Source organism: Macrobrachium rosenbergii, chromosome 37, assembly GCF_040412425.1.
Source record: "Macrobrachium rosenbergii isolate ZJJX-2024 chromosome 37, ASM4041242v1, whole genome shotgun sequence".
Taxonomy (NCBI): Eukaryota; Metazoa; Arthropoda; class Malacostraca; order Decapoda; family Palaemonidae; genus Macrobrachium; species Macrobrachium rosenbergii.
The window spans coordinates 14,543,968-14,564,576 of NC_089777.1; the positions used below are offsets into that span (position 1 = coordinate 14,543,968).

General features: G+C 40.4%; 1 protein-coding gene across 8 annotated transcripts in view; it reads left to right on the forward strand.

Moving 5' to 3' along the window:
• The window catches only part of LOC136825330 (protein bric-a-brac 1-like), an 81,452-nt gene extending 68,451 nt beyond the window's left edge, over positions 1-13,001 (forward strand). For 6 of the 8 annotated variants that reach the window (XM_067081527.1, XM_067081528.1, XM_067081526.1 and 3 more), the window contains 3 exons: positions 9,330-9,446; positions 9,599-9,729; positions 12,392-13,001. In XM_067081527.1, the coding sequence (XP_066937628.1) occupies positions 9,330-9,446; positions 9,599-9,729; positions 12,392-12,515 (372 nt within the window). In that variant the 3' untranslated portion in view covers positions 12,516-13,001. The remainder of the gene's footprint in view (positions 1-9,329; positions 9,447-9,598; positions 9,730-12,391) is intronic. The other 2 variants (XM_067081516.1, XM_067081529.1) reach the window with 1 other exon arrangement.
• Positions 13,002-20,609: the final 7,608 nt, after the last annotated feature.

Here is a 20,609-nt window from a genome sequence, read left to right on the forward strand (position 1 = left end):
TACCTATAAAAAAAAAAAAAAAAAGGTTCTGACATAGGAAAAACCTATTTTTGATAGCCGCTGTGAGTCCTCAGAGGAATTACACTCTCAAGCCCCAGGGCTCCATAAGCGACCAACCACTCTCAAAGATTCTCTTATAGTTGGTCTTGGCCAAGATAGTGCGTGTTGGCACAGTGATGAAATATAAAGGAATCAGGACAAGGGGCTTTATCTCCTGTCCACACAACGTCTGCCTCAGCTTTTTCCTTTGTCTTACTTGCATGTAATACTGCAGAAGACGACCCACAAACATGTAATACTGTAGAAGACGACCCACAAACATGTTATACTGTAGAAGACGACCCACAAACATGTAACACTGTAGAAGACGACCCACAAACATGTAATACTGTAGAAGACAACCCACAAACATGTAATACTGTAGAAGACGACCCACAAACATGTAATACTGTAGAAGACGACCCACAAACATGTAATACTGTAGAAGACGACCCACAAACATGTTATACTGTAGAAGACGACCCACAAACATGTAATACTGTAGAAGACGACCCACAAACATGTAATACTTTAGAAGACGACCCACAACCTTGCAAGTCATATTGTGCTCCACATCATCCACTGCAATTTAATACACAGTCTAGTTGATTTTCCTTTTCCCTGGTAGGAGTGTCTTTGTCCACTTTGAAAGGGTTGCTGCTGCTATTGTTGTCCTTTCTCTTGTTGTTGGAGGGATCCTTTAGTAGTGACTGGAGACTTGTATGGCTCCTATTCATGCTGAGCTTTCTTAGGCTTAGGAAGAGGAAACTCTTGAGAGTAATGTTTCCCATATTCCCCTTTTCCAAAAAGCAAAAACGCTGTGCAGTTCTGTTTCGGGCTTGTTGTAACAGAATGAGTTGTGCAACAACAGAATGAGTTGTACAACAACAGAATCTTCAAAAAGGTCCCAAAAGAAGGGGGAAGAAGGTAATAGGGAGGTTACATTGGGGAGTTTAATGCTACATTCCAGAAAAAATGCTCCCCATAGTGTTCTGGCTACTGCAGCAAAGATGGTTCAGGATGGTTCTGGAAGACTCTGGAAGCTCTTCAATAGCTACTTCCAGCATAGTACAGTAGTATAAGTTATAATATTGGGGTGGAGTCTAGCATGAAATGCACCCATTGAATAAAAATCCAGCCTGACCGATATGCAACAATTACTCAATTTACACACCTGTTCCCATTGCACTGCTTGCCCAAGCCAGCTCACGACCCAACAAACAAAAGAAAGACTTACGAACCAACCAAAACAAACAGCAAACGAGAATGCTCAACCTTTCGTCACCACCGCTAACTCCTGACTGCCCCACATCACCACTTTCGTAACTATCATCTTCCACACATCTCAAGACATCACAACAATATCATTGCGCCATTCCAAACATAATGAAAGGACTGGCTTTACAAACACCAAATAAAATGAACAGCGTACTTTGTATACATTTCTTAAATGTGTAATGCCTACACCCACTTCACTCACCCAGTGAATGAAAATAACAAAATAATGATTAAATTTATATATCTGAGGAAAACAGCGGAAGGGAAAACTGAGGCAGCCGTTGTGTGGACAGGAGATAGAGCCCTCTTGTCCTCAGTCCTTTGTATTCTATCACTGTGCCAAAAGCACTATTCTGGCCGACACCAACTATAAGAGAATTTTGTAAAATTGGCTGGTCTATCTTAAGGAGGCCTGAGGGACCATGAGAGTGTAACCCCTTTGAAGACAAACGGCAGCTATGCCATCAAAAACATTCTGTAGAATATATTACTGTACTTCTGATTGTCTGTGGTCTAGGTTTATTTCTAACTGACATCTTCAATCCTAGGAGATACCACATTAATCTTCAATCCTACGAGATACCCATTAAATAAGCTGTTTACACCAAAACTGTGGAACAAGAACATTTCAGGAGTGGAACAACCGCACCTGTAAAAAAGCAAACTCCCTCTTGTTTTGTGAACAGTAATTATAATTGTAAAATTTATGTAAATAAATTTTTAAAAATATTTTCACTACAAAATCACAGGAAATTTATTTTTTTTAGTCTAAATTTATACACAGTAGCCATTTCATTACTGGAACAGCTCTCCCTTATTGGTCTGAGACACTTTGGAATTACAAAAACCTCTTCTTATAATAAATAGCATATGAAAGTCAATGTACAATACAAAGATGTACAGCATTAATAGTACTACTTATACAAAGCACACAAGTATATGGATCAAGTCAGAAGGGCGCATTCAAGTCAAATTTCTAAAGCAAGCCTTCACATAACGGAATATCAGCTTGTGATAAAAATAAAAATTGACCAGAAGGTCACACAGTTTACAGAATAAACAAAAGTATATGGACACTAACCATAAAAAGTAATGAAAGTTATTTCATTAAAAATAATAGAATACAAAGTATTATTATTCCACATACAGCACTCTGATACATGAAAGAACTTGAGTTGCGAGCAAGTACTGAATGTACTGCTATTGTGAAAAATTAATCTTCTTAATGGGTTCTTTTTTCAGAAATCATAATGGGTTCTTTTTTCAGAAATCAAGTGTAAACACTACACTTTAAACCTCTTAAGTGTGGGTTCTCTGTCCAGGGTAAGTGATCCATCATGTTCCACTACTTTTAGTATGTATGTCCAACAGCGCATCTGCTGCGCAATATTTATTGTAATATAACTTGCTATAGGGAAACATAAATCTCTCTCTCTCTCTCTCTCTCTCTCTCTCTCTCTCTCTCTCTCTCTCTCTCTCTCTCTCTCTCTCTCTCTCTCTCTCTCTCTCTCTAAAAGAATTGGGGTACTTGTGTTTGAGCAGAAACAATATTTTTGATATTGTACAGATTTTGTTTTCAGAAGCAATTCATTTTGCAGATATATCTCTGAAATTGAATAAATAGGCCAGTCTTCGTTACTTAGCAGCTTTCATTACTTACCAGAAGGGCAGATCCCCTGCTGTCCTTTAAACTGAAGTGCTACTTCTAAGAAGAAAAATAAAGAAAAGACGAAAAATGTGAGTTAGTCACATGAGCAAGGAAAAGAAGACGGTAGCACTAAAATGATCACAAATAAGAAAATCACAATAAGTCTTATTATTGAATGCTAAAACATCAATTCACTTATATATAAGCTAGGCAATCCAGTCAAGGGAATATAAATGCATTCTGACATGGACTTTTTGACCAATTTTAACTGAAAGCTTGACTTACCTTGCCAAGAGCATTCACTACACCTTATGAGATTTTTAACAGTGGAAGTGGAGACACTAATGGACTACAGTACTGTATAAAATTCTTTACTCCATCACACTGCCCAATTTGACCCGAAAGGGTAGGATGGGTGGCAGCAGGCATTGCCAATTAATAACACTGTCGCTCCAGTAACCTGAAATACAGGATCTACTTAATGAAGGTAAATATACAACATATAAAATATGAAACAAAATAGATAAATATCTTTTGTTCTAACAGAGATACAAACTTTTGCCCTGTATATAGGAGTATCCCTGGACTCTCTTCCACTGCATAAGAGAAAGAAGGGGAAGTGTAAGGCCTCACGTAAGAAATCTAGGTGGACTCCTTGCTGGAAAGTGGGTGGGGCAGAATCACAAGCACATAATCACTGTACCTCTTACAGGCATGGCACCTGCCCATTTAAACCTGAGGACTCCTCCCACCTCGTCCTCGTCCTCCCATGAACTCTTGGGTTCATGCCTGGACAGGCTTGCATATCTTGCTTGCTGTGTGTGTGCATGGTCTGGTGACTGATTGCACATGGTGGCCAGAGATAACCCCTCTTCCTGCACCCCAAAGGAATCACTTACAGAGGGGCGCGTGCATGCTTGGTTTACAGAACATGCTTGCTCTAGCAACAGGGTAGGTTCTCCTCCTAACTCTTCTCCTGGGGTGTGTAGGGGAGAGCCAGCCCCACCTACCCACTCTGTGCATCCTCATTCTCCAGAACACTTACAGTGTGAGCACTCCTGCTTGAGGGAGATATTCTTAGGTCTCTGCCACCTCTCATGTGCACAGTTCACTGTGCAGGGGCATGGGAATGTACCACATGCCCAGTCCTCTCTTGCCATGGGCTTATGACTACGAAGTCTAGGAGCAGCAGCATCAAAGTCAGAACTCCATTCTGATAATGGTTCTGCTGGGTCTTTTATGCCTTCTCCAAGGAGAGGTTTATCTGATTCATCCCAAGACTGAGACTAGGCCTGAGAGCTGGTGTAACACCTGCTTTGCCTGAAGAGGGTGCAATTCTGCATAAGGCGATTGATGAGTCTTAAGGGTCTCTCTCCTCCAGAACCGGCAGAGATTATTTAACTTGTCTGTGAGCAGAATAGTCTCGGGAAGGACAAACCAGCTTCACACTTGCCAACAGTCTCATATGTGGGACCTCTTTTAGGGAAATGCTCCTAATGCACAACCTTTGGTCAGGGTGCCTTGGTGACAGTTAGCTTGTGGAGTTTTTGAGCAAGTAAATGCGCTGATCTGTGGGTCAGGGAGTTCCCTTGCCTCCAGGAGGCTGAGCCAACTCCTCCCCTGACTGTTTTAACATCTAGAGGAGGTACGAAGCGCCAGAGGCCAGAATAGTGCTTGTTGGCATAGTGATACAATATAAAGGACTCAGGACAGGAGGGCCACCGACTTATGTTGTTGTCAGGAGTAGGACATAGAACCTAGGTAATCGTTGTAGGACAGGAGCTCCTGTCCTGAGCCCTTTATATCCTAACACTGTGCCAACAAGCACTATTCTGGCTGAGACCAAACTATAAGAGAATTCTTTGTAATTGGGGGGACCATGAGAGTGTAACTCCTTCGAGGACGAACAGCGACTACGCTATAAAAAATAATTAAATATGAGGGAAGAGAAAATAAAATTGATACATCTAAATTCTGGAAACATCAGCAGAAATGAACTGCACCTCACTTAAAGATTTGAAGATCAGAATACTCCACAACTACTCTGGAAAAACTACTCCAAATTTTAGGAGCCAAAATAAAACTGCTAGCAAACTAAGTAGTATTAAAACTGAGGTCATATACAGAATGAAGAGGATGTTTGTCATTGTACACTCAGCAAGGGAAGTGAGGATACAGTTTTCATTAGATTTCGTTCATCGAATTTTAATTTTTCTCTTACAGAAAACACATAATCTCAGTAAATTTACTCTAGAATATGAAAATACAATGCACATTATATCATATATGTTAAATCTGCAAAACAAAAACGTTCAAATACTTAAAAACACCATGCATGTCCGAAGTAATCAGAATTTCTCAAATGACTTCGTTCATAGAGATCTAAAAGATAGTCTGTAGGTATCTCGGTGTAGTACTGTTTATCAGAACAGCAATATTTACACGCTTTACCTTATGAACAGGCTTATTATTGCATCATCATACGAGGTAATGATAATTTCTTCAATTTTTACACACTCATATTTGTATTTCACGGTGTTAAAAGTCAGCTGGAATTAATGGCAGTAAATGTCATGACAGCTAGGGTAGGTTGACCAAATCTATTTAAATCCACAAGAGAGTTCTCTATGATGTGAGGAGCAGCGCGAGAACTTCAGCGGGAAAACACAAGTACCTGGATGTTTTCTGACGCTGCCATAGTGTCTCTCTCTCTCTCTCTCTCTCTCTCTCTCTCTCTCTCTCTCTCTCTCTCTCTCTCTCTCTCTCTCTCTCTTCTCTCTTTTATTGTTCCCCACGTTTTTCGTTGGACATTGCTCAAATTAAACTCTTGATTTCATTATGGAAGATCGCGTTTCCGATTATGCAAGCATTCCAATCATTGTGGTGTCATAAATTCATTTGTGTAAGGTTACTTGGTAGGTTAAAACCGTTCATTGTGGTGTCGTAGATTCATTTATGTAAGGTTACTTGGTAGGTTATGTTGAAAAATGTTTATTTTGCTCATAACTATCACTGCAAATTACAACTTGAACGAATACTGTAAAGCTTACTACTGCATTCAAGTATCAAAGATTTCAGAATCGTAGAATATGATTGAAAGTTATAGGAGGTCAAGCAAAAAACAAACACAATAAGACTGAAGCTCCTCCCCTTTCTAAAGTTGCCAGATGTCGCATTATTGAGCAATAGATGTCCAAAGATTTAAAAAAACTGTATCCTAACTTTCTTTGCCGAGTGTACATTTAATGCAACAAACATAATGAACTCACTTTATGTCTGGCCTACAAGTTGACATATGAGTTGGCAAAATCAGTCAACATATGAGTTGGCAAAATCAATCGACATATGAGTTGGCAAAATCAACTTAACTGATGACATGAATCTATCCAAGAGTTTGAGATGGGATTCAACACTGAAGACCACACTGGAGAACAGGAAGAAGGAGTGTTAAAAAACTTCAACATAACAGCCTCATCACAAAACATTTTAATACTTCTACAAGATGCCAACTTTGAGAAACAGAGGAAGCAATATTATGTATATCCTTCACAAAAGTCAATTTCTTATCAAAGTTGCACCTAAAATCTTGTAAAGACATTTAAAACTACACCATCTGTAAGTAAGGATGCAAAGCCAAAGTGTTATGGACTGATTAACTATCACACCGGAGTTTTAGAAGGCAGAAAGAAAGGCTGCTCCTGGACACCTCTTTGTTGGTACACATACAAAAAGCCACTGACACTAGCCTAAGAGGCTGGTCCTTTTTAGATAGCACTGTATGGTTTGCACTGGGCACAGAAGCATCTCATCTGGTCACCACTAACAAAGTCTGAGAGGGGGATGGAAAAACTGTTGTCTTCATCAGAGACTGACAGGTTCAGAGTTTCCACCACAAACTTAGGTAGAGAAAATGGAGAGAGATCTCAACCCTCCAAGTGCTGAATCAGATACAAGCCATGTAACTCCCTGATATGCTTCATCGAGACTAATGCTTGCATGAAGAGTCTTGAGTGTTTAAACCTGGTCTGAGGTCTACCCCAAGGGTTTGTCAAGTGTCTGAGTTTGGCTGCAAAGAATAAGTCACATCCCACTCAGAAGGATGAAGTTTTTAAGGAGAAAAAGACTGCTCAAAGTTCAATATGAGCATGGGTAGCTCTAATACCATAGGGAGATCCACACCTTCCATTATAAGGGCCTGACTTGAGGCCCACTAATAGCCGTTTACTGCAGAGACTTAGAAAAGCTTGTCTTGAGAAGGGAAGATCAGGAAGTCTCTGATCTGCTGAACAGAAGGTGACCCACTTTCCATGGTACATTACACAAGGACTGTCAGAGGTTCCTAACATTTCCTGTACAGTCCTGGGAGAAAGGCTGTCTCAAAGTGTCTGCTGGATAATCTCTCTTTTTCCCAACCTTCCTTACCCACTAGACTACCTGCCTTGTTGGCCCTTGTAACCTCTGGACCAACTCAAAATTTTAACCAAGCACGTAGATGGAAGAACTATCCTGCGTGATAACAAGCAACCAGCAATAGGAGAGTTGGCTACAGGTAACCTCTATGGGTGCCTCAACCAAGAGGGTCAGCAGATCAGGAAACCACTCAGCATGGGGCCAACAAGGTGCCACCAAGGTCATGTTAATCCCTAGTGTGATCAGCACTTGACTTGATCACCCAGTGGATAAGACTGAATGGTAGAAAGGCATATATGTCCTGACTGTCCCATGAGTGCTGAACAGCATCTTCCACCAACACCCAGGGATCTGGTATAGTAGAGCATAATACTGTGACAAAAAAGCATGTAGGCGCTCCCTGTTCTGGTGCAATTGTGCCTTTGAGGACACCAACTAGCCAGTCATCCAGGTTACACAGCAAATGTGTACCCTGCAGTAGGCATAAGCATGTTAACAAGGTGAACACCCTTGTAAAAACCTGTGGGACTGTCATCAGCCCAAAGCACAGAGCTTTGAACTTGTTGACAGCTCTAAAGTAATGATGGGTGGGTACTTGGAAGTACAGTACACTTCCTCACTTCCTTCATCTCCACAGAAAGCATGTAGTTGCCCTCTGCCCTCTAATGGGATCCAACACTGAACATGCCATATTCATCCTGAACTCATTTTGAAAGACAAATTTCTTCAGCAAAGAGAGATCAGTGACAAGTCTCCAGCCATCTGTTGCCTTTCCTACAAGAAAGAGGCGACTGCAAAACCCTGCCAGCTGGGTCTGTAAGATAGGATGGGAGCAGTACTGGTGTGGGGGTTAGGGTGGGCAACAGTCCTTAAAAGGTATTCTGTATCCATCCTGAAGGACATGGACTGCTCGGGGCACTCCCCTATCCCTGCCACACAGCCCAGTTGCATGACAGGCAAACCTCTACTCATGGAACTGGCCCAACCAGTGAGAATATGACCACTGGCTATTGGGAGGATAAAATAAAAAAAGAGGAGAAAAGTACCAGACATTTGTTTTCATCTAACTTTTTTATCCCAAAAACCTTTAAGTGAGATGCAGTTCTGTCCTATGTAGCTTGATCAGTTACATACCTTGTTCAGCAACCACCACAGGTCCTACAAAGTAAATATCCATGGGACTGTTGGCAACATCAGTACCTGTGCCACCATGCAGTTCCTCCTGAATGCCAAAGACAATGCAGCACCCAATTTATTAAGCCCTTGCCCTCGGTATGGAGCCATCCCCCCTTGCCAGATGACTCGTAAACCTGCTTGATGTCCTACTGAAGCCAGAACAAGACAATATTCTTGGATGTTTCCTTCTTTTGTCGGACATTATGGGCTTCTCCACTTTGGGTGCAGGGACCACTCAGTCCCAATGACCTGATCTGCCAATACACTCCAACAGCCTAAGATGTATACAGATGAGAGTTTGATGGCATGGCGCATCACCAACTCATGCACCCGCCTCACGAACCTTGCGCTGAAGGAGTTTCACTTGGGAGAAGTACTTCCACACGTAGCTGTATTTAATAAAATACTTGCGGCTATGTCACGTGTTCATCCCTTTACTCTTCTTTGTTTCATATACTGAAAATTGTTAGTGTTTGTTTTGGTATGTAGAGGACACACGACTTTGCAGAAAATATGACCATTCCATGATTTATGGTCATTTTAATGTTATTACCAAGAGCACTGTTCACTGGGCCTCTCATTGCTGTTCATAGGTCTTACCTTGGTCAATTTCATACGCATTAATTTCCACAATTCAAATGATAATTGGCAGGAATGAAGAACAGAATGGATGAGATAGAAATGATTGAATTTAACTGCCTCTACAGCACTAGTAGTTAGATGCATCTAAGAATAATTTTCAGAGTATAACAAACTTCGTGTGTGATTCTCTTTACAGCAGCTAGCAGCAGCTCGAGCTCTCTTGCGAGTTTTAGGTGCAGCTGGTTCCGGGTCTCACAAAGCTGCAAGGATGAGTGATTCCATCAAACATAACATTGCCTCAGGACAGTGTAGAGTGAGTGTTATTAAAATGGCATATAACTCTGTAATTCTTGGGGTAATTCAAGATTTCAAAGAATATCATTCAACATATTGTACACAGAGAGAAGCCGCTCTTTATACGGAAACAATATTCATATCCCTTTCTTTTCTTTTTATTAAATACAGGTTTGTGGAGAGAATATTGCCAGAGGAGAGCACAGAGCACACATGGCATCCCACACAGCTCACAGACCTCTTCACTGTGCTGTTTGTGGTCGGGGCTTCCATCAAACCGAAGATCTCAAAAGACATATAAGGTAAACTCACTGAATGGAATTGTCTGTGATTTTCAAGTCATTAGTTTTTGTTCACAATTCTGTTAAATTACAAAGCAAGAAAATTAGTTCACTGTTAAATTACAAAGCAAGAAAATTAGCTCACTGTTAAATTACAAAGCAAGAAAATTAGTTCACTGTTAAATTACAAAGCAAGAAAATTAGTTCACTGTTAAATTACAAAGCAAGAAAATTAGTTCACTGTTAAATTACAAAGCAAGAAAATTAGCTCACTGTTAAATTACAAAGCAAGAAAATTAGTTCACTGTTAAATTACAAAGCAAGAAAATTAGTTCACTGTTAAATTACAAAGCAAGAAAATTAGCTCACTGTTAAATTACAAAGCAAGAAAATTAGTTCACTGTTAAATTACAAAGCAAGAAAATTAGTTCACTGTTAAATTACAAAGCAAGAAAATTAGTTCACTGTTAAATTACAAAGCAAGAAAATTAGTTCACTGTTAAATTACAAAGCAAGAAAGTTAGTTCACTACTAAATTACAAAGCAAGAAAATTAGTTCACAAAGTGTAAAAGGAAATGATTAACTATAGAATTAGTATAACATGTTTCTTACATAATGTATACAAATAACACGTAGATGTGTTCCCCTTGATGTTTCTTTATGTTGACCACTACAAATTGAATTTTCAGTATATTTTACATAAAATTTGTCCCATGGAAGACCTATACCAAGTATACTAGTGGTCAGTAACGGTCAAACTAGTAGAGGGTGCAAGTGAACAAGTACATGTGCTATCATGCAAATGCAACTCCAGGGTCAGTGGCAAGCAGATAGTCCTGATGCCAGTAACATGCAGACCTGTTGCACACGAACCCCAACTGCACATATTGTACGGAGACCATGAATCACTGAGTAAGAGGGTAACACTAGTTTGAATAGGTGTATTTCTAGCAAAACACAGTCGGAGAAGCCAAGAGCAAATCTCTAGTCCAAGAGAGAGGGCCAGCCAGGTTGGGATACTGAGTGCTAATGTCTTAAGAGCCTTGACTGATGCCACTTGCTGATCAGCAGATCTGACCATTAACCTGATTCAAAGGGCCACAAGAAAGCTGGATTAAGAACAGTCAGAACAACTGCCTTATCTCCTAACTGTTAGAGAGGTTCTGAAAAGAGGGCAAAACATCCAGATTCCCTAAAGCAAAAGTTGGATTTCTTCTTGAAGAAAAACTAACAAACCAACTGTGCTGATGAGCTCCCTATTGGGTTGTAGATATGAATACTTGGAGAGAGAGAAAAAAAAAAAAAAACTCAAAAGTACACCTGTTCAAGGGGAGAGCGTATAGCAATACATAGAAATAGCAACTCCATGTCTGTGGCGAACCATAAGCAGACCTGGGTGTGACACCAGTGCATACAAACAATCGTCCCATCCCCTGTAAGTACTGTAAAAGGAGGCCTAACGCCTGCAAATCACATCTAGGTGTGCTCAGTACGAAGGGCCATTTACACACTGAACAAGAGGGTACCACAAACTTGACCAAGCAAGCTCAAAAAGAATGGGATGAGCATTCCTCCTCTGTCTATGAAGACACGGAATGGCTCGGAGTACTTGCACATGGTACATGGACAAGCAGGTTACTGTCCTCAGCCCTCATGCAAAAACAATGCAGACCACAAACACACCAAGCAAGGGTAAGGATGTTTCTTCCATGTATGATCACAACACATTGCTTCCGTAAGTGTTCCCGGGACTATATTGTACAATCAAACTGAAAGTAGCAGTCGAAACACAAGTGTGGAAGACCTATACTCAAAATGGAGTTCAGGGCCAAGGTCAAGTGACCCGTCTCTCTAGGTTTGGTAATGGCTGAACTAGAAGGTACAAGTAAACACCAATGCTCATTACCATCCATGTATAACCACAACATTTGTGGCAAACCACTGGCCAATCAGGGAGCATCAAGGCCACATGCAGGCTCACTACCTGTAGTCATGAACCTAGGACCAGGGGGCACTGGCTCAATAAGGTGTGTTTCTGGTGCATCATGTCTGAGATGAAACAGGCCAGGAAAGGGTACTGTTCATGCTCAGCAAGGCCCATGTCACCCTAGCCAGCAGCCAATTGGTGTTTGAGAGCTGCTGTCCCCTACAGGCTGGGAAGAGCACTCACTCAGAGTTCTATAGGACTTCTTGTGAGATGGCTTCTTATACTAAACCATTCTCCCTCCTACAGGAGGAGCTCAATGAGGAGGAGGAGGAGGAAAGAAAGCACTTTTCCTTCCTATCCTAGTCCGTAGGTGTAGCTATACTACCAGTTCATGCTTCTGGAGCATCTTCTATGGAAAAGATGGCTGCTACAAATAATTCTTCTAAATTAAAAACATGTTTAAATTCAAAGGAATTAATATCTGTACTAAAAGGGTAATTTCCTAAGTTTCAGTAACTAGAAGTGTCATATGCTATTTAAATTAGCTTCAACAGCAAAATAACTTCAACCTTATACTGGTAGATATTAACTAAGTACCAACAAACATCTTTATCTTACAGTTCTTTAAGTCCAAGTTTGTTTAAGTAACTATTGCAAAATTTATGCAATACAGTACTCATCTGTACACACAACTTTTTTCTTTTAAGAATTCACATTGGTGAGTAGCCTTACAAACATAACTTTTTTCTTTTCAGAATACACACTGGTGAAAAGCCTTACAAATGTTCAACGTGTGGTGTGGCTTTCAGACAACGAGGTCATCTTTCCCGGCATGTCTTTAAATACCACCCGGAGCAACGGCCATCAGCAGCTAAATAGGGGCAACTTAGTACTGTTTTATTTACATTGTTAAATGTACTAGTTTCTAGTTCATCATTTTATGGACTTATTTCTTGTACAGTATCTCAAGTGGAACAGTGACTGACCAGTCTGCTGTGCACACTCTCGCTCTTCTTATTTAAACTGTTAGTGACAAATCAGTACAATACAATTTGGAATTTTAAAGAACAGTAGCTTAATATATTGATATGTGATATGTTAGTGTGATAAATCTTGAAATCAACAAGAGCATTATAACCTTATGATAGATATGAATATGAATACATAATTAACTGATCCCAGATCATTTTATGCAATTTCAATTATGGTTAAAACCAGGATATTGTATTGTAATTAGCACTTGCCTTGTTTGGTTTCTACCGTAAGATCTCGTTTTCTTTAAAATGTATTAGATCTGATGATTTTTTTATTAATATTTTGTAAAGTTTAGTCTATATGTGGTCGTTAATTAAAATTTTTTGTAAATTCAAGCATTATACTTGACCTTTCATAATGGAAAAGCGCACACAGTAAATAAGTGATACACTTATGTCTTATTATCTATGTTTGGTACCACAAATTGCACCTCCATCTGTCCTCCCTCCTTTAACAAGGGGGGGGGGAGCTATGTAGAGCCTATTCTGAACCACTGATGTTAATAACCAGAATTAAGCTGCCTTCTAACATAGTGTTATGGGAGATGCTATCGCTCTCCGAAGTTTTCCTGCCACAAGTACCCTTCATAACGTTGGCTCAGGACAAGCTGATTTGGAAAACCATTTCACCAAACTAGTAGGAGGTTACAGGAGTCATGAAATCCTGACGTCTCCTGCTTGCAAGAGCACCCAGAGCACGGTACTACCGGATAGTATTCAACTCAGTTTCAGGAACTACCTCCCACCTAAGGAGTAAGTCTCCTATATAAAAGGCAATGGTTTGGTTTCTGTAGTTTTAACTGCCCCATCTGGACACTGAAGGATTTCCTCTTCTTCCTCATTAGAGAGGTCAAATTGGAATTCTTACAGTTCTCTGAAAAACTTGAGCCTTAACATCATTCTCAGCTCTAAGGCAAAAGGATAAAATAGAATTCCCTTTACAACAGCCTTAGAGAGAGTGCTTGCAATAAATTCACTCTTTTAACTGCTGATAGTGCTAAATAAAAGGTTTCATAATAAATAATTAAATGGAACTCATTCCCAAGGGTCAAAAGAATCTGCAGATAAAATTGAGACTTGCATCAAAATTCCAAAGAGAGATTGATACTGAGTTGTAGAGGCTTCATCCTCAAATGATCTAATGGCACATGACGCAATACCGAAGAAAGTGTGGAACAATAACCTTGAAAGCAGACAGCGAAAAACTCGTACTAAATCTAAAAAAGCACAGGAACTTTGATGCCTAAAAGGCTCCAGGTGCTGAAGATTCCTCAGCAGCAGCACCCCGAGCACAACAGAGGGGTAAAAACCAATACCTGGACGTAGGCTTAAGAATAAAACTGGTCAACTCTTTGTTACAGCATCCCTCCTACAGAACCTGGCAACAACGATGGTCCTGGATTACTTGCAAGTTTAATGAACGTTAGCTGTAAGTCATAATCTCTTATGCTGAGACTGTACTGTAATTGAGCCTGATTATTCCGACTAATTCCCCAGTGAGGCCATGTTTCCTAATAAAGAAAGCCCTTGCCACTTAGGGAGCTTCCTTCGGGGCTAAAATTCTTCAAGCCGTAAGTGCCTATTCGTCATCTGACAGACAAGCCTGCATACTTCGAAGATCACCCCAACGTCACTAGGTAAGAATGCACAGAGACTGAGCCAGGTAAATGCTGTTGACCAAGTTGCCCAACTTGAACCAGTTTACTCGGCAGAAAAGATTTCTTGCTCCTAAACACAACCACCTATGGGCAATAAATTCCCTGTGAACACATAGAGGTGTACACAAGCTGAAACAAAGTGCCTTCAACAGCAATACCTCCTCTGTAAATACACCTTGAAGGAACCTGCATGACTCCCGCACATCCACAAAAATACCAGATTAAAAGAAATTTGTATTCTTCCTAACATACGAACCCACACTACCATATTTGGAGTATTCCACGTTTACCTAGCTTTGGCTGTTCTCGACTCGTCTCTGAAAACAAAATCGTTCTTTTGGAAAGTCACTAAAACCATGCTGGAAAAACAAAAAAGCATGGGACAGACACGTAGAGTTATTCAGTCTCAATGTGTCCAACACCGGGTGTCAATCCCCGGTTACTTATGGAGCTAGGAAAAAGTCGAGGTAAAATCCCAGTGAATTACTGCCTGGTCCATTTCATTCTCTCTAATTTACAACCTCCTACTTAAGAATGAGAGACTTCTGCTGGAAAAGACAAAGGAACAGCTATACAAGACTAAACCAGTGGGGGTTGACCAAAAAGGAATCATAAGGTTCTGCTATTAACTCTCTCCTAGCATGCCAAGAGGCCTGCAATTGGCCATCTACCAGAACCTGAGGGCTGAACTTATCCCCGAAAGGTATAAAATAAGACTTGCATCAATATATCCTCCCTTATCGCCTTAACCTGCGCAGCTTAAGCCTTTCCTACAGATAGGAGCACAAGTGTTCTCACTTCTTCCAAACCAAGTAATAAAAGCTTGACAGCGGCTGAATGAAAACCGAGTGTGGCTGCACGGTTAGGAATACTGCCCCACTCACTCCCATCTCCATCAAACTACCTTATTACCAATTTTTGAAAGACCCGTTCCATTTTGAGACGAAAGATACACAGTACCATTATGTAAAAAGCAAAGGTTTGTATTTCTATATGAACAGATTACAATTATTACAGTAAAATCCCTATGAACCAGCAACCAGGTATTTGAATTTGCTGGTTGCATGAAAGAAATTTAATGTGTATCCTGAACTGTCATTTCATCATTCAATATCAACATACAATAAATAATTTTCACACTTACTAAATCATTCCTAACATCTCAACCCAAACATTATCCTGTGCTTCCCAAGAATTATCTGCGCTTAAATCTGACAGCAGGCACAAACATACAAAGTACAAACCATAGAACACTAGTGCACTTGCTCTTCTTTCTTGGTTAAAATTTTAATTTTTACATAAATAATTTTGGCTTTCTTAAAAAAAAAAATCCGGGGCGAGCAAATGCACAGAAAGTGCATGCATCACCTTAAAGCAATGCATGTATGTATTTATATATGCACACACTCTCACACACACACACAACAGACTCCATAATACATTTAACATTATCCTACCCTAAGTACAATACTGTGCTGAGAGAGAGAGAGAGAGAGAGGAGGGGGATATGCCACCGTAAGTGTGTAGTTTCCCTTAATGTTATGCAAGCATGCACATATACTATACACATGCAGGTTAGTCTAAAGGCTAGGCTTACATAACTTCACATTAAACACAATCTTGTACATAACTTGAGTAAACTCACTGAAAATCTTACTCTAATACATATAATAAACAATTTCCCATATGTAACTCACAATTTTTTTTTTTAATCTAAGTACTCATAAATTTACTGTCACTTCAGGAGTTATCCATTGGAAGCAGAGGAGGGGTGTCATTAAATGATTTCTGTTTTTTTACCTAAGTTGCTTTTGGTTTCTCCTGAAAATTATGGCAGGATTATTAATAAACATATTTTCCCTATTGTCCTGGTTGTATATTTTATCCAGATTTTTTCTGCCATAATGTTGCTACATAATACAATAACATTATATGCTTACATGTCAACGCACTAAATACTGTACTTTCCTTGATATTCATTAAAGAAATGGGGGGGTCTTATATGCCATCCATTACAGTAAATAAAATGCCTACATTAAAAAATTACATCTTGAAAGATAAAGGGAAGCTGCTCTGCTACTCTCCTACCGGCTAATGAAGAATTAGAGGAATTTATTTCTGGTAAGAGAAATTCATTTCTCGTCATAATGTGGTTCGGATCCCACAAAAAGCTGTAGGTGCCGTTGCTAGGTAACCAGTTGGTTCTTAGCCACGTAAAATAAATCTAATCCTTCGGGCCAGCCCTAGGAGAGCTGTTAATCAGCTCAGTGGTCTGGTTAAACTAAAATATACTCAACTTTTTTTGCTAGACTAGTATCAGTTATAAAGTTTCTTAATTTTTTGTCCATAACACAAGAAATGCCAGTGTTGAGGACGTTTTGATGGACATACCTATAGATATGGCTAGAGAAGGCCCCATCTTTTTCAGGTACTTAAGAAACCATATTACCTGCAGCAGCTGATGAAACAACAGTAAGAGGCCACACATCACAAGCATGTGCTAAGGTCTCACCTGAATACTGCACAGCAGTAAGACCTCAGCAAATTGTCACTGTTGGAGTGTGTGTGCTGGGCCACTAACTCCATGCACAGACCCCTCTCAGACCAAGCTGGAGTAGAATGAGCATGATAATCGGCGAGCGAGGGAGAGCAGTCTAGCGAAGAACCAACTAAAATGGTTCCTCCCAACACCAAAACTCCAGTGCTCCACCCTCCCATACAGACGAGACTTCTTTAGACGAGACTTCAGTGACAGCATAGTCAGCAAGCACAGTCAACCAACTGTCAAAACAAGATGACAGATTTCATGATTCCTAACTCCATCTCCTAGAAGGAAGAGTCTTCTTATCAGTCCTCACAGGAAGAGGTCCTTTGTCCATTTACAAACTGACAAATAAGCCTGAAGGGGGTTAGTTTCTGAATCCTCATGCATGTAGAACTTTCTCTGGCATGTCAATGGAAGGGAAAGTATCTTCCATGACATTCTGGACAGCAGGGAATTTTCTACTGCAGATCAGACTGTTAATGTGATCCGACACCACGAGCAAGCAGTGACCACAGCAATTGAAAGGACAGTCACACCTCTAGAGTGCAGCCTAGAGTAGGGTCCAATCTCAGAATCATTCACAAGTGTGGGAAAAGTCCAGGACAGTCCTTGTGTCTCGCAAGTAAAGAAGAGACACTACTGGCTAATGAGCTTACTCACTCAAGAGAACCCGTTATCATCCCTCCCTACAGCAAATATACCATCAAAAGAAGACCAAATACTGTAATCAGTCCCAAAGGAGGGAGGCTCCTACCTGAAGACTCAGAGAGGGCTTCCAAGACCCCTTGCTGTTATCTCCTATAGAAGAAAGAGGTAGAAGAAGGCAAGGAGGAAGAGGAAGAGGTCAATGAGGAGGGTTTTGAGGGGAAGGAAGATACAAGCTGCATTTCTTCACCTTACTCCATCCGTTGATCTTACTCTCCTTGATTACAGCAGAGGATGTGTTGAGGCAGTTAGTAGCATCAGAGGAGCATGGCCAGTAATCAATAAAGTGGGGGTACTGTATCTTCCAACAGCATGATGAATGCTACAGGAAGCTCAAAAAGCATTGAGTTCCTTAATGGGAACACCAGCAAGAACTGCAGTGAAAGACGGGTCATTCAGAAGACTGAGGGGTGGAAACATCTGCCAGCACTGAAGCGAAAATGCCAAAATAAGTAAGGGTAGGTGGTGATAAACCATGAACACATTACACAGCCTCACCCTGGGGAGAGCTCAGCATGTGCACCTGGGTCAGCAGTGTTCAAGAGTATGCACCTATTCCACAGATACATACCAGCCTAAGAAAACCAAAAGAGAAGGAGAAGGCTTCCTAAGTAGGAGAAACAGCAGTCTGATAGGAGGGAGCTGGCAAGATTCAGCAATATCAAAAGCAAGGCATATCCTCAACGAGGACCAGTGGGCACCTTTGGACCTTCCTCCACCGCTAATAACCTCTTCAATGCAAGAGAGACCAGCCAGCGTATTTCTCACACAATCAACCACAGAAGAACAACAGAGCTGGTAAACAAAAACCTAGGACTGTAGTGGCCAGGCACTTGCTCACATCTTTCACACTTGTTATTGTTCACTTTTTTTCTGAAATCCCAAAAAGATGAAAGAAGTTTCAACGTGGTCAGGCAGAGCACAGCAAGATGTAAGTCAACCATGGATAAAGAAAAAGTGCCAGCTTACACCAAACGAATAGAGGTCCCCGTCTCACTCTTCCACCTACCTCCAATTCACCACCTGATCAAGTTTCAACAAACATTTCCATCTCATACTGAGAAATACACCAAAAAATCACAACTTAATACACCAAAACGGCACCATGCCCTGCCAAACTTGCCCAAGAACAGCGTGTGGCGGTATACCTAAGGGCTGCTTCGCCCCCCATTAAGGGCGTAGCTTAGGCTAATAAATCACCGACACTGGTCAGTCCAAGGTCTGTCTCCCTGTGAACTACAAACAGCCTAGCTAAGAAGTTGCGACACTGATAGCCAGCATGATAAATGGGAGCCTAGTCTAGGATAGTCACTACAGGCTAATACCTCAATTCGCAAGCAAAAACTATCCCCTTTGTTTTTTTTTATATCTGCTTCTGTAGGTAAACTGCTAATTTTTTGGCAAATATACTTCTGTCTGTAGATCTATCGAAAGAAAAAATTGAAAATAGGACAGAAAACTTAACCCAACTCACACAAGGGAGCAGTAAATTTGGACCCATAAACTGTAGGATTACCAACTTTAATAACAATAAATTACATTTAAAATGGCTTAAATTCCGCAGTACTCACCTGATTATTTACCCGAATGGATTGCTGTAGGAGTAGCTAAACGGATTCAACGCGGATACTGCAACAAAATGCCAAAAAACAACTGTTACTATCCATGAAGGAGAGAAGACCATTGTTTACTTTCGCTCAGTTCGTAATGGCTTGAGGATCCTTGGCACTGAAGTGCCAGTCATAATGGCATTATTTGAAGCAGAGAATAGATATGAAGTCCCCAAGTGTGGTATGATGCAAGCAATAAGGTCTTATACTCGAAGGGAATAACTTTAATTAAGTTATAACTCTTTCACGGCCCATAACGAACACTGTATGTTAGGTGATTTAACAGCTGTTCCGGTTCCAATATCTGAAAGTATTTTCTTTTTTGTGTCGTACTTATAAGATGTTCAGACATAAATACTGATACATCTGGGTGTAAGCTAATATTCCACCGGTTCTGAAAGGTGATCGAGGTTCTTATATACCTGTTTCGAATTTATCAACCATGCCCACAGTGTCAGAATGCGTGAACTTGAAAGAAATTGGTGAATAACTCGGAAACCTCAGAGCGTCAAAGCTTTATCTGCCACATCACTTACAAACCAGAAAGAAAAGAAAGATACGCATTATAAACATACAGTCTGGATAGTAATCTAGCATAATATGAAATAGATAAGTAAATTATACTTTAATCACACTTACCGTTGCTTATGGAATTTACAGGCATTTTCTATTGCGACTAACAGTACGGCCCTTCCCACTGGCTTCAGGAAGAAACTTCAGTGGTAGTGTCTGAAGGTCCAGTCAGGTTGGTTAAGCTCCAGTAGATCAGACTTTGGCTGACTGACAAACTTCCTCAGCAGAGCTGCTGGGCCTCCCATTAGCCACCCAGGCAACTTGATTCCGCTCCCAGATCTGCGTGGTAAGTTAAAGGATTTCTCATCTTGTGCAGAATAGTTAATATGGGACAAGTGACCAGATTAAATGCCGGGCAACGTCAAGGACGGTGGCGATCAAGTCCACGACACCGTGATGCCAGACAGCTTTCCACAAGGTGCCGTTTTCGCATTCAAATAACGAAAATTCAATTTAAAAATATTGTATACATTTCTTTGATAATGAAACATAAGTTAATGGGCATTAGTGAGATTCGGGTGATTATTAACATAAAGATGAACAACTGGGCTGTAATATGTCTCGTAGTGCTTAAAAAAATATTATGGTAGTGAGGCTTACTGGCTGTCATCTTAGAATGGTTGCTTTTACTAAAAGGCATATCTTGATGAGGGTTGTGTTGGAAAACGTAACAGTTGTGCTTAATATAACAAAGGGAACTACTGCAATTCTGTATGTTATAATATATCAAAGATAGCCTAGGAAAAATACACCAAATAGAGCTGCAACACTAACAAAGGATGTTATACATCAGGTTAAGATTTCCCTGTATCTGAATTGCACCGGCTTTCTGTGAAAACTGGAATAAT